Source organism: Nannobrachium achirus (genome assembly GCF_963921795.1).
Source record: "Nannobrachium achirus genome assembly, chromosome: 4".
Classification (NCBI taxonomy): Eukaryota; Metazoa; Chordata; class Actinopteri; order Myctophiformes; family Myctophidae; genus Nannobrachium; species Nannobrachium achirus.
In genome coordinates, this window is record NC_137813.1 from 18,706,767 (window position 1) to 18,722,456 (window position 15,690).

At 41.0% G+C, this 15,690-nt stretch overlaps 1 protein-coding gene across 1 annotated transcript; it reads right to left on the minus strand.

Moving 5' to 3' along the window:
* Positions 1–9,230: 9,230 nt before the first annotated feature.
* On the minus strand, positions 9,231–15,607 carry LOC308282724 (uncharacterized protein; the record flags this gene model as incomplete). The annotated part of the gene is made up of 4 exons (XM_080723114.1): positions 9,231–9,247; positions 10,107–11,267; positions 13,252–13,740; positions 15,424–15,607. 4 exons carry the CDS (start codon positions 15,605–15,607, stop codon positions 9,231–9,233), a joined length of 1,851 nt encoding a protein of 616 aa, XP_080579240.1.
* Positions 15,608–15,690: the final 83 nt, after the last annotated feature.

The window sequence follows — 15,690 nt, forward strand, 5'->3', positions numbered from 1 at the left end:
CATCAGTTTCTATGGACTGCATCTGCTCAGCTGAAGTGACAGGTACAGGTTCTTCCTCTTTCTTGTATATTTCATGTTCATTTTCCTCACACTGAGGAGTGAATGTGTCATGGATGGTGTCGTCCTCTGGTCTTCTGTCCTGGCTGCTGCTCAAAGGTTCCTTGTGGCTCCTCTCAGTCTGCAGGGACTCTGGGTTCTTCTGCCTTGGACTGGAATTCCACTCCTGCTGCTGCTCAGCAAGGAAATCTACCTCCCAGACTGAGAGGTTGAGCTGTGCTTCCTCTGAGGAGCAGGAAAGGAGAAGAAAACATTTGGATTGAAGTGTGTGTGTGTGTGTGTGTGTGTGTGTGTGTGTGTGTGTGTGTGTGTGTGTGTGTGTGTGTGTGTGTGTGTGTGTGTGTGTGTGTCTTACTGCTCTACTAAACTTTCATGAAATTCACTGTAGATCCTGGCTAAATTAAACTAGGATAGCGGGACCGTACCTATGTTCCCCAGGTTCCATGTTCCCCAATTACCCCCACAAAAAAGGTTCTCTGTTCCCCACTTACCCCAAAAAGTTCCTATGTTCCCCAGGTTCTATGTTCCCCACTTACCCCCACAAAAAAAGGTTCTATGTTCCCCGCTCAACTTAAAAAAGGTTCCATGTTCCCCACTCATCCAAAAATGCAGGAAACAGTCATTTAATAACTTAGAGAAATTACGAATACTAGTGGGACAGGGGTACCAGGAACATCTGGACACCATACTTTTGTTAAGACTGGGCATCTGGACGAGTGGGCACCTGGACATCTGGGCAATAGGGAAGGGTGGATCTTAAATTACCTTTTTTAGATTTTCTCAATTATGTTCCAATTATGTTGTACATTTTATTGGTGAAAATCGAATTGCACTGCAGGCACATTTAAGTTATACATTACACATTATTCTTATACTAAGCACAGAAATTATATTTTTTAAGCTTACAAATCTAAACACAAATCTGATTACATGTTTGTCATGTCAAACCAGAATTAATGTATTGCAGGAAATAGCAAAGCAAAGAATGACAAATTGCTATTTTTCATTTAACGTGCACAATGACATGTCTTTATTGCACACTCTTCAATCAATACTCACAACACATAACAAGCACACAGCCCCACTTCCTTGTTTACCCCCAAACCCCCCGAAAGTCACTGCAGTATTTAATAGTAATTCAGTAGTTACTGATCGATTAAAGTTTGTTTACGGCTATCGGGATACTTGTGCCGATGGTTCTGCACAATTTGCAGCAAGTATTGGAGTTGGGACTCATTTTTAGTAATGAGACCAAAATATTCTTGTATTAGGGCAACCCCACGCTCTGCATGATCATTGACAACAATCATTGCCTTCACTACAGCCAGAGCTTCTTGGTAGTCCCTGGGCTCCCACTCATCGGGATCAACGTCAAGGAAGTCATCTGGGAGATCCATCATTTTGAAAAGCACCTTGGATTTGGGAGACACAAAATCTTCAATGTTCTTCCTTGCAATTTTTCCAAGGTCAACAGTAATTCTCTTCATATAAACTTTTGAGAAGCAGCTTTAGACACCTCAGTATTTATTGATGAACCGGATACCTCGCTGCTCGAGGTATCCGGTTCAGAGCTCCAGGAGCTAACCATCATGCCCGTTGGATGGCAAAGGTTATTTATTGTTTGAAGATCTGGATGTTTCATGGCCAATTCAAACTGATTTTTGCAGTTTGCATTTATGTGAAGGCATGGATGATGGCACCTGTTGCTGTCAGCGCTCCACTAAATGACTTGGCAGCTGTTAAAATCGTTGCTGGAATATTCATCAATAAATGCTGAGGTGTCTAAAGCTGCTTCTCAAAAGTTTTCCAATCACTTATGGTATTTGGCTCCAGAGATCGTCAGACTTGCATTGTTTGACAGTCAAGTGAGCGTGCAAAGGAAGAGGCTGATGGTGAGAGCCATGAAAGATGGAAATGAAGATGATGAACAGGGGCATATGAAGAGAATTACTGTTTACCTTGGAACAATTGCAAGGAAGAACAATGAAGATTTTGTGTTTCCCAAATCCAAGGTGCTTTTCAAAATGATGGATCTCCCAGATGACTTCCTTGACTTTGATCCTGATGAGTGGTAGCACAGGGAGGACTACCAAGAAGCTCTGGCTGTAGTGAAGGCAATGATTGTTGTCAATGATCATGCAGAGCGTGGGATTGCCCTAATACAAGAATATTGTGGTCTCATTACTAAATATTAGTCCCAACTCCAATACTTGCTGCAAATTGTGCAGAACCATCGGCACAAGTATCCCGATAGCCGTAAACAAACTTTAATAGATCAGTAACTACTGAATTACTATTAAATACTGCAGTGACTTTCAGGGGTTTTGGGGGTAAACAAGGAAGTGGGGCTGCTTGCTTGTTATGTGTTGTGAGTATTGATTGAAGAGTGTGCAATAAAGACATGTCATTGTGCACGTTAAATGAAAAATAGCAATTTGTAATTCTTTGCTTTGCTATTTCCTACAATACATTAATTCTGGTTTGACATATGACAAACATGTAAGATTTGTGTTTAGATTTGTAAGCTTAAAAAATATAATTTCTGTGCTTAGTATAAGAATAATGTGTAATGTATAACTTAAATGTGCCTGCAGTGCAATTCGATTTTCACCAATAAAATGTACAATCTTTGACTTGATTGAGCTACCTCTAAATATGCTTGAAATTCAACCAAATTTTAACCAAATCAGTTTTTTGTACATTGGAACATAATTGGGGGGTAAGACTCAAGAAAATCTAAAAAAGGTAATTTAAGATCCACCCTAACGGACACGTGGGCATTTGGATGAGTGGGCACTAGGACGAGTAGGCACTTAAGGGGTGGAGACATCTGGGAACCTGGGCACCTATATTAGGATTGCCCACATGTTCTTAGTGCCCAGATTCCCACCATTTCCTGCATTTGAGTTGGGAACACACTTTTTTTTGTTTGTTTTTTGGTAGGGAACATACAGTAGATCCTTTTTTTGGTTGAGTGGGGAACATAGAACCTTTTTGTGGGGAGCATGGGTGGGGAACATAGAACCTGGGGAACATAGGGTGGACCCAAGTAGCCGCAAATTGCAACACTAGATTTTTTTATACTCGGATGAATCTAGGGTTGCAATACCACCCATAGGGATTCAATGCATGAAAACAGTTTTTTGCTAACTGATTGTATTAAACGACTTCAAACTCACCAATATTGTGGCTCTATGGAAAGCTTGGAATTTACTCTTGCTAACTGCAAAGTGTTTGTTTCTGAAAAATCCACCGAAGAATTGTTATGATTTATTTTCTGTTAATAAAATCCGAGCAGCCATGTTTTTTTTCTAAGTCTTGAACTTAGGAAGCGCTCGTCTTCTATAACACCACGTCCCGCTGCCTCCTGCATTAGGCTATGTGACAGAACCAGCTGGTACACAGGACTGCTGAGTGACTTCCCACGAGCGCTTCCAAACTCCAGCACTTAGAAAAAATAATCACCCGAACTGAATTTCTTGACAGAAAATAAAATCATAATTCCACGGTGGAATTTTCAGAAACAAACACTTTGCAGTTAGCAAGAGTAAATTCCAAGCTTTCCATAGAGCCACAATATTGGTGAGTTTGAAGTCGTTTAATACAATCAGTTAGCAAAAAACTGTTTTCATGCATTGAATCCCTATGGGTGGTATTGCAACCCTAGATTCATCCGAGTATAAAAAAATCTAGTGTTGCAATTTGCGGCTAGGACCCAAGGATGGCTGCTAAACCCTGGCTTAATCCCCAATATAGGACGGTTTCGTAAAACAGTCCCCTGGCCTAGTGGCTCTCACACACGCACCAAAAACACACCCATTTGTGGTTTTCCTTAAATTAATAGGTTTATACATTTTTGTTCTATGGTTTACATCAATCAGACACATCACATAGATTGCCTACCTGATATTCTATTTAACTTGATCTCAGGTTTAAGAGCATCGAGCATCTTGCATTGTCGACTGATCTCTAGTTTGGACTGGAACATTTCTTCCTCGTAGCCTGCGAAAATCTTTTCAACGTCTTCCAAGATCTCATCAGCAGCCGCAGACAGAAGCGGCTTCACTGACTGAATTTTACTCATCTTGGTATCTTGTTAACGGCTCTGATCACAATATGACTGTGTTAGTTATGATTCTCTTTGTGCACAGATGCTGCGCACGTTTACACTTGTTTACTTCCGCTGTCCGGACGCTGCTTCTTTTATTTTCCAGGAGGCTGCACACTGTCCAGTGTAATGCTGCCCCCCACAGGCGAGGGTTTACTTTTATATCCATGAAAGCCTCCTGTTACTGAACATGAGTGAACAGAAAGGTGTTTTTTGTGGAATTCTTGCAACAGCAAGAGTACCTATATTATGTAAAGGTTGAGTCTGGAACACATAATTTAATTCATTCCATAATGTATTAACTGCATTAAATTGACAAAGAGACAACCTCCCTTACTGTTTTTAAACATTTAAAAGGGCGGCTGGGTGATATGACTTCAAATCAATATCAAGATTATTTCAAACTTTTGCCTCGATTATTATTAATGAACGATTATTATAAAAAAAATAGTGGAAATAGAAGATCTACAAGTTCAATAAAGTATAATAGGGTGAAGTGGATAATCAGACTAATTTGTTATACATTATTTAAAAAAACGATATGAGAAATTCGATATGTAGTTATGTTAAACCTCGATAATTCAGTTAATTGGTTGTAAATAGGGATTTCAATATTGAATTCTGATTCCTGAAGTATCTTGTAAAGTAACATCTCCATTGTCAGATTTTTGGGGCCGATACTGATCACCGATCAAATGCAATCAGTATCTGCCGATACAGATATTTCCGATCGATCGTCAAATCCATAAATTCTATTTATTGTGATACTGTAGCAGTATTAATATATTTAATGATTCTTCTTACAAAACATTGACATTGACATACAGTATATAGGCCTATAGCCATTAGGAGATTGCAGGCTGAGGTATTTTAGTATACAATTCAACTTGTAGGAGTTGAAGCTGAGGTTATATTCAGTCCCACAGATATTGTGAAAATACTGATCTAGCTTGTAGATCGGCAAAGCCGATACCGATCAAAGCCGATAGAGGCATTATCGGCCGATCACGATCACTCACCGATCAATCGCCACATCGCTATGCTGTATATGTTCACTACCTTCTGGGAGAACTTCAGATCCACCTTGTCTGATATGTTTGATAATATCACAATGTAATAAAAACATTAACAAATTATCTCTACTTTGGGATAATTCCCAAAATCTATAAAAAGCTTTTTTTAATTAAACAATAGGAAAAAGTAGCAACTTTTTGGGAACAACTCTCTCAATGTCATGTTCTCTTCCATTTCAACCAAACTTCCTATAGCTGCTTACACATGAATTTGAATCTGTGATTATTTTTCATCCTCTCTTTTCTTAAAGAGATCACACATACCTGTGGCATGCTGATGGGGAAATCAATTACAATATAATCACATTTGTACCAATTATTATACCAATATTTTAGCATTGAAAATAAATGCTTAACAATAACCTTTTTCACCAATGTGTTCATAAAGTTACACCTGTTAAGGCAGAGGGCCTAGCGACCCAGTAAATTACTTTTTTCATAAACGGCACCCCTGAGTGACAGTCTTTTTTTTTTTTTTTTTTTTTCGTAACACAAGACATATACTTAAAAAGTACAGTTCAAAATCAAAACCATGATTGACGGTTGCGTCACTGCTAACAGAAGCGGACAGGGTTTATGTTTAACTCCCATTCCATTTGTCTGTAACAGCATATCTACGACCATTATTGTTCTGTGGAAAGGTTTGTCATGGGGCAAAGATCAAATGCACTTTTCACACCATGTGGCCAAAATGTGGAGTGGCCTATCCCAAAATACTAACAAATACACCACAAAGCATTGAAGGAACTTGTCATGGAACAATGTACAGCTTTGTTTCAAACCACAATGAAAAAAATAACATTTGAAGGAAGATTTAATTTATTTAAATTGTTTACTTTATGCACAAGTACTCTCCACACCATAGAGAGAAAATCCTTCATGCACACATGTGCCTGCCATGCAATGGCAAAACACTTATTGTAATCCGCCATACTTAAAGGGGCACTCCACCACTTTTCAACCTATGTTCATATAATTGGTCCTCACTCAAAAATAGCTTTTCTTTTTTTCTTTTTTTTTTTCTCAGAGGAGGGCTGTGGGCAGGTCAGAAACCCATAGTCTTGTGACATCATCGATTGCCAATCCAGCTTATAGAAACTGCAGGCTTTCTATTCCTGAAAAGTTGCAATTTTAAAGTGGAAGCCATTGTTCTCGCGATAATAAAAATCAAAATATTTTTTTCAAAAATATTGATACAATTTTTTTGGGGGAAAATTATGATGTCACAAGACGATGGATTCTGAACTTCCCACAGCTCTCCTAGGAGACTTGGACTGAGTAGAAAAAAACTGTGATATTTTATCATGAACATTAGTGAGGACCTATTATATGAAGACAGGTTGAAAAGTGGTGAACTACTCCTTTAAGTAAATGTAGTAAGTAATGTTCTTGCAAATTTCGGCATGTAATAACTGCCGCACGATTTATGCCACCCCGGCAATATATACATCAAAACGTGCGGCTCGGCCGGGAATAGGTTGCTATTACTTTTCTTTCCGATCCGCGTTATTAGCGACGTAATTAGCAAAAAAAAACAATGCCCAAAAACCCCATTGACTTTGAATGGGGGACTCAGAAACTTTGGCGCCACATAGCTCTGGCATACTTTTGCCTAGCAACGTGATTTAAACTTTAAAATGCTCACACAACTTTCGACTTTCCGGCCTATAGAGCGTCGCAGCGGAAGTGGATTCCTGGGGTCACTTAATATTCCCCATTCATTTTCGCCATAGACTTTTACAAATATATTTATAACAATTATGTTAAGCCTCGAACCAAGCCATCCAGGATGGAGGTGAATCATGATCATATAACCTTTGATCCTATGTGAAAACATATTTTAATATTACATTATTTGATACACTACATTTAATAACTACCCTTTGTTTAGTGATTTTCAAAATGTTCTTTTCATAGAAAAAAAGGTTATATGGTCATGATTCACCTCCATCCTGGATGGCTTGGTTCGAGGCTTAACATAATTGTTATAAATATTTTTGTAAAAGTCTATGGCGAAAATGAATGGGGAATATTAAGTGACCCCAGGAATCCACTTCCGCTGCGATGCTCTATAGGAACGAGCTGTAATTGATTAAGTCCCGCCCCCTCTGTATTCCTATTGGCTGGGCTTTAAACATCCATAACTCCAGTTCACAGCATGGTACCGTCTTGAAACTTGGTGTCTGGAATTAAACGGCCAATAGGGACTTATTACTTAGCCCCTATCTTCCTATTGGCTAAGCTTTAAACAGCAATAACTCCAGTTTGCAGCATGGTACCAGCCAATAGGAATAAGCTGTAATTGCTGAAGCCCCGCCCCCTCTCTTCCTATTGTCTGAGCTTTAAACAGCCATAAATCCAGTTCACAGCATGGTACCGTCTCAAAACTTGGCATGAGTACTTAGATGGCCAATAGGGACGAGCTGTAATGATAAGCCCTACCCCCTCTGTATTCCTATTGGCTGAGCTTTAAACATCCATAACTCCAGTTCGCATCATGGTACCCTCTCAAAACTCAGTGTCTGGACTTCAACGGCCAATATGGACTTATTACTTAAGCCCCGCCCCCGTCTTCCTATTGGCTGAGCTTTACACAGCTATAACTGCAGTTTGCAGCATGGTACATCTCAAAACTTGGTGTGTGTACTTAGACGGCCAATAGGAACGAGCTGTAATTGCTAAGCCACGCCCCCTCTGTCTTCCTATTGGCTGGGCTTTAAACATCCATGACTCCAGTTCACAACATGTTACTGGTCTCAAACTAGGTGGGTGGTCCCACAGACCTAACCAATAATGGTAACCGCTACTTCCGCTAATGCTAACGTTAAAATGATAACGTTAATGTTAAAATTATTTAATGCTAATGCTACAAATGCTAATATTAAAATATTAAAAAACTAATGCACACACTTAGTGAGCTGCAGGCACACTTAAAACTTCGTAGGAATTTTCTTTTCCAGTTTATTTTAAATGAGCCCGCATGTGTTTTCTTAATCCAGAACAGTCACTGAAACGTTTGCTGCAGGCTATGCATGAGAATGGCCTCTCCCCAGTGTGAGTCCTGAGGTGTCTTGTCAAATCAGAGGACCATCTGAAGGATTTGCCACACACCTTGCATAGCAACGGCTTCTCTTCCATGTGAATCTTCATGTGTCTTTTTAAATTACCTTGTTCACTGAAGCATTTACTGCAGGCGGTGCATGAGAATGGCTTCAACCCAGTGTGAATGCTGAGGTGTCTTGTCAACTTGTTGTGTACGGTGAATGATTTACCACACACCTCACATCTGAATGGCTTCTCTCCCGTGTGAATGCTGAGGTGTGTTGTCAATTCGCCACGTTGCCTGAATGATTTACCACAGACCTCACATATGAAAGGCTTCTGCTCAGCATGGGTCCTGAGGTGTCTTGTCAATTTGCCACGGAAGCCGAACGATTTGCCACACACCATACATCTGAACGGCTTCCCTCCCGCGTGGCTTCTCATGTGTTCCTTCAAATGGGAAGACTCTCCGAAGCATTTCCCACAAACGTCACAAACCTCTGCCATCTCATCCTTGTGAGTTTTCAGGTGGAGTTTAAAATCCTCCTCCGTCTTGAAGTGCATCCCACACAGCCCACAGTCATCTTTAGGGTGGCTTTCCAGATGATTCACCAATGAGACTTCAGAGTGGAAATCCTTCCCACACACTTTACATGTGATTTGCTGCTCTTTTGTCATCAGCGCCGTACCGTCTTCCACCTCTACATTAACATCCCTATCGTCTAATACAGTATTGTTTTCAGTGAGTGTTTTGTCTTTTAAATGAGTCTGCATGTGTTCTCTTAGATTGGAGTTACTTCTGAAGCATTTACTGCAGGCAGTGCACGAGAATGGCTTCAACCCAGTGTGAATGCTGAGGTGTCTTGTCAACTTGCTGCGTACTCTGAATGATTTACCACACACCTCACATCTGAACGGCTTCAACCCAGTGTGAATGCTGAGGTGTGTTGTCAATCTGCCACGTTCCCTGAATGATTTACCACAGACCTCACATATGAAAGGCTTCACCTGAGCATGGGTCCTGAGGTGTCTTGTCAATTTGCCGTGGAAGCTGAACGATTTGCCACACACCTCACATCTGAACGGCGTCTCTCCCGCGTGGCTTCTCATGTGTTCCTTCAAATGGGAAGAGTTTCCGAAGCATTTCCCACAAATGTCACAAACCTTTGCCATCTCATTCTTGTGAGTTTTCAGGTGGAGTTTAAAATCCTCCTCCGTCTTGAAGCGCATCCCACACAGCCCACAGTCATCTTTAGGGTGGCTTTCCAGATGATTCACCAATGAGACTTCAGAGTGGAAATCCTTCCCACACACTTTACATGTGATTTGCTGCTCTTTTGTCATCAGCGCCGTACCGTCTTCCACCTCTACATTAACATCCCTATCGTCTAATACAGTAGTGTTTCCAGTGAGTGTTTTGTCTTTTAAATGAGCCTGCATGTGTTCTCTTAGATTGGAGTTACTTCTGAAGCATTTACTGCAGGCAGTGCACGAGAATGGCTTCAACCCAGTGTGAATGCTGAGGTGTCTTGTCAACTTGCTGCGTACTCTGAATGATTTACCACACACCTCACATCTGAACGGCTTCAACCCAGTGTGAATGCTGAGGTGTGTTGTCAATTTGCCACGTTCCCTGAATGATTTACCACAGACCTCACATATGAAAGGCTTCACCTGAGCATGGGTCCTGAGGTGTCTTGTCAATTTGCTGTTGAAGCTGAACGATTTGCCACACACCTCACATCTGAACGGCTTCAACCCAGTGTGAATGCTGAGGTGTGTTGTCAATTTGCCACGTTCCCTGAATGATTTACCACAGACCTCACATATGAAAGGCTTCAACCCAGTGTGAATGCTGAGGTGTGCCTCCAAATGGGAAGGTCTGGCAAAGCATTTCCCACAAACATCACAAACATGTACTTTCACATTCTTCTGTGCTCTACTACCGTCTTCGACCTCTGCATTATCATCCCCCTTGTCTAATACGGAAGTGTTTACAGTGTGAATGCTGAGGTGTCTTGTCAACTTGCTGCGTACGGTGAATGATTTACCACACACCTCACATTTGAAAGGCTTCTCTCCCATGTGGATCCTCATGTGTTCCTTCAAATGGGAAGTTTTGCCAAAGGATTTCCCACAAAAGTCACAAACCTTTGCTTTAAAATTTCTGTGAGTTTTCAGGTGAAGATTAAAATCCTCCTCTGTCTTGAAGCGCATGCCACACAGCCCACAGTAATCTTTAGGGTGACTTTCCAGATGATTCACCAATGAGACTTCGGAGTGGAAATCCTTCCCACATACTTTGCAGATGATAGAGGTTTTTTGCTGTTTCTTCATGCGTGGTGTCTTACCTGTCAGTGTGCTTGGCCTCCACTCTTCACTTCTGTCACTGTCTGTGTCTTGAGTAGCATCACTCAGCTTCCAGTCCTCATTCTCGTCTCCATTTTCAGCCTCAGAGAATCCTGGAGATGGGACATCTTCAGCCTCTATGATCATCTGCTCAGCTGAAGTGACAGGTTCTTCCTCTTCTTTGTATATTTCATGTTCATTTTTTTCACACTGAGGAGTGAATGTGTCATGGGTGGTGTTGTCCTCTGGTCTTCTGTCTTTTTTCTTTGTCTTCTTACCTGTCAGTGTGCTTGGCTCCAACTCTTCATTTCTGTCACTGTCTCCATCTTGAGTAGCATTCCAGTCATCGTCATCTCCGTTTTCAGGCTCAGAGAATCCTGGGGATGGGACAGGTAGTGGTTCTTCTTCTACTTTGTATATTTCATGTTCATTTTCCTCACATGGAGGAGTGAATGTGTCATGGATGGTGTCGACCTCTGGACTTCTGTCCTGGATGCTGCTCAAAGGTTCCTTGTGGCTCCTCTCAGTCTGCAGGGACTCTGGGTTCTTCTTCTGCCTCGGACTGGAATTCCACTCCTGCTGCTGCTCAGTGAGGTTGAGCTGTGCTTCCTCTGAGGAGCAGGAAAGGAGAAGAGAACCTTTAACAAGGATTAAACAACATCAGTACATGGCAAAGATTGCTTGCTTCAAAATGTGTCCTGTGGACATTTCTCTGTAAGCATAATGCCAATGTAAAAACAACAATTTTCAACTAACACACTAACAGGTCCAATATCCTTAGGATGTGCAATATTAAAACCAAAGATTTAAAAAAAAAAGTAAAAAAAACTATAATTACGGCAGCTCTACTGATGCCATGGTAACAAGGGGAGCTGTGACTTGACTGTTTTGAAAAACAAACAAAAACACAGTAGTGCAGTAATCAGGTAGTCTGACAGTAGCTAAATAATTAGATCTCTCCATTTCTTTTATACAATGTTGGGAAATAAGCCAAAACGACACCCCCAATTCTGAATGGCATAATTCATGACACCATGATGGCAACGCTATGTCACAGAGAGATACAGTGAAGGGGGAGGTCACAGGTGGGGTAGTTTCAACACAGGAATATTAATTTAGCAACCACAGACCTCCTTAGACCAGCCTATAAGAGGCTTAACCTGAGATTTTCTCTGGTAACACAAGTTGTAATTCAGACCACTATTTACTAGAATAGAGTCTAGAAGACCACTAACATACTGAGATCAAACTCCAGCAGTACCTTCTAAAGTACATATTACATAATTAATTGAACTCTCATAATTTTGTCCCAAACATGTCCATGTAGTTGTATTGACTGTTTTCAATGTCAAGAGTGGAGAGTAACACAAAGACAAAACCGAGAAAACACACACACACACACACACACACACACACACACACACACACACACACACACACACACACACACACACACACACACACACACACACACACACACACACACACACACACACACACACAGGGGTGGGAAACTAACACTTTTTGATCAGACTGAGCTATTTAGGTGATCAATTGAGTTTATCTGACCTACCTTTACCAACCCCACCTAGGGTATGGGGCGGGCACTGATGACACGGAGGAGAGAACACATCCCCAGTGCCCACACATCCCCAGTGGGAAACGAACCCAGGACCTTCTAGCTGTGAGGCGACAACGCTCTGTGCCACCGTGCCCCCCTCTTTGTATTGATTGACTGATTGATAGATGAGTAAGATTCAAATTGATTATTGGTTCTAAATTTCGGTTTGGATATATTTTCAATTGATTGCCCACTGGCTAGTTGGCTGGTTCACAAGCAAACAAAAACAATCTATTAGTTTGGGTCAAGGGTCTATTAAACGATCTACCGGTATGTCAGTTGTTGCATGGTGAGGTCTGAGGGGTCCCCGATGGGGTCCCGATCTGGAATATGGTGAGGCTTTTCTAGGATTTAACCATCTCCTCCTCACTGCTGTACATGGTAGTTTAATTGTTATGTCACAAGTATCCTGAATTTCACCAGAAATTCAGGATACGATTGATTGTAAGTGGATGTTTTACAATAGGCTGATTGTGTTGGTTCTGCAGGGTAAATTTAGGCAATTAAATTTAATTAAATTAAGTCACCATGGCCCTAGAATGGCTGTGATATTATTTACATTTCATGTATTCCAGATACACAGCCATAGATCACTCCTATGCCCACCCAGAGTGATTGTGCTCCCCTATGGAAGTTTTCATTTGTTCAGACCAGCAATCATTTCAGCCTCCGTCACGGGCAGAGAATGTTTGCAGGCCGTGAAAAAGACGAGATATTTTACTAAACGCAGGTTTACTGCCAGAACCTTCAAATTGATATTATGAAACTAGAGGACAATATCTGATTCCAAGTCACAGCAATTCATTATTGGGTAGACAGACACATGTAGCGCTAGAAGTTTAAATGCTGCCACGATCAGTCTGCTACCTGGGCGGTTATAGGAGTGATCTATGGCTGTGTATCTGGAATACATGAAATGTACATACTACATAATATCACAAACATTCAAGGGAAAATGTCACCACCACGTCAATCAGATGTATTTGAACACATACTTGTACCTGGTATTCTAGTTAACCTGATCTCAGGTTGTAGGAGCACATGTAGCATCTTGCATTGTCGACTGATCTCTCGTTTGGACTGGTGCATTTCTCCCTCGTAGACTGCGATCAACTTTTCAACAGCTTCCACGATCCTATCAGCAGCCGCAGACAGAAAATGCTTCACAAGGACCCGAAGACATTGAATTTGACTCATCTTGGTATCTTCATCACTTTCTATGGACTGCACCTGCTCAGCTGAAGTAACAAGTACAGGTTCTTCCTCTTCTTTGTATATTTCATGTTCATTTTCCTCACACTGAGGAGTGAATGTGTCATGGATGGTGTCGTCCTCTGGTCTTCTGTCCTGGCTGCTGCTCAAAGGTTCCTTGTGGCTCCTCTCAGTCTGCAGGGACTCTGGATTCTTAAGCCTCGGACTGGAATTCCACTCCTGCTGCTGCTCAGTGAGGAAATCCTCCTCCCACACAGAGAGGTTGAGCTGTGCTTCCTCTGAGGAGTAGGAAACGAGAAGAGAACATTTAACAAGGATTTAAGTGTGTGTGTGTGTGTGTGTGTGTATGTCTCTACTAAACTTTCGCGAAACCGATTCATGGCTGATCCTGGCTAAATTAAACCAGGATAGCTGCTAAACCCTGGCTTAATCCCCAATCTAAGTTTTGTGAAACAGGCCCCTGGGTAACATGTAGAGTTGCCGGGGAGATTATTTTTGTATTTTTGTATTTGTTTTACTGAGAATAAGGTTACCTTTAACTTTAGGATTAAGTTTATCTTTCTGGGGTTAAGATTAGGAATAGGGTTAGATTTTGGCACCGTTTTACTGAGGTTAAGGTTAGGAATATGGTTAGGTTTAACCGTTTAGGCATAGTTTACAGAGGTATATAAGCCTTACCCAAGTTTCCTTTTAGTTGACATTGTATCGGTGAACTGTCTGTACCGCCATAAAACTGTACTATATTTCCTATACAAAACTTCTAATAAATACATCAATCAATCAAAAGGCATAAACCGTCAGCCCAGGAGAGTTTCTTTACATCGTCTCTTCTGGTAAAATATCAGAGAACTCACCCTAAAACAAACTCACCCTTTTTTGAAATAAGAAATCTCACCCCAGGGCACAAAATGTCACCCTGGGGTTAGGAAAACTCACCCCAGGATAACAGAAAACTCACCTAGGGGCCTACAGGAAAACTCTCCCAATTTAATTGAGAACTTTAGTTACTAGTTACTTTGCAGATATAAATAATATTATAAAACATGCATTGAACACTTTATCCCTATTTTATACCTAGGCTATTTGAAAATGGCCGATCTGCAAGCTCACAATGCATCGTGTGTTTTATTACTTTTTTGCAAACATATAATTTACAACATTTTGACAACTTTTCTTTCTTCTATTATTATAACAGCTCAGATAGCTACTTTTGGCAATATTGTTTTTTTCCAATGCGGTTATGTTAGTAACTGTGTTGTGACCTGTTGTTTTACACTGCCTCTTTCGTCAAATAAACTGTTCTATTCCTACATTTGACCTCTTGTGTTGTGTTATTGTGTATAAACCTGCTATTTAGAGCAGTGTTTCTTACACTTTTGGGTTCATTTGGTTACATTTGTATACTATCAGAGTTGTTGGTACACAACACGTGAAGAAGGCTCCTCATCCCAACACATACATGTATTTAGTTTTCAGGATAGGGGCAAACACAGTTGAAATATACAGTAGTCAATTATATTCTTATACTCATTAGCTGGGAAAACTGATGTTTATTACTGGTGAATTGTACAAATAAACGTAAAACCTCTAAAAACAAACCAAAACTTTAATCATTTCAGTCACAGTGGCTATTATAATGACTGGAGAGTGAGATTTCCACATTTCGAGGGTGAGATTTCCACGACTGGGTGTGAGATTTCCATATTTCGAGGGTAAGATTTCCAAGGTGAGTTTATGAGGGTGAGTTTGTTTTAGCGTGAGTTTTCCTGTTACTTTCTGGTATTTATTCAGCACCTGGTGTCTCTCTGTCTGTCTCTCACTCACTCACGCACACACACACGTGCGCGCACCAGGCAGCGATATGTTTGGTTTTCCTTAGCTTTGTCACTAGGCCTGCCCTATACATTTTTGTTCTATAGTTTTATAAGCACATTAATCAGACACATCACATAGCAGCCTACCTGTTATTATATTTAACTTGATCTCGGGTTTAAGCGCATCGAGCATCTTGCGTTGTCGACTGATCTCTCGTTTGGACTTGAACATTTCTTCCTCGTAGCCTGCGATGATCTTTTCAACGTCTTCCAAGATCTCATCAGCAGCCGCAGACAGAAGCGGCTTCACTGACTGAATTTTACTCGTCATCTTGGTAACTTGTAGTTAAACGGCTCTGATCACAATGACTTTTAACGGGAGCAACGATACTCGTTGTGCAGATGTGCACAGAT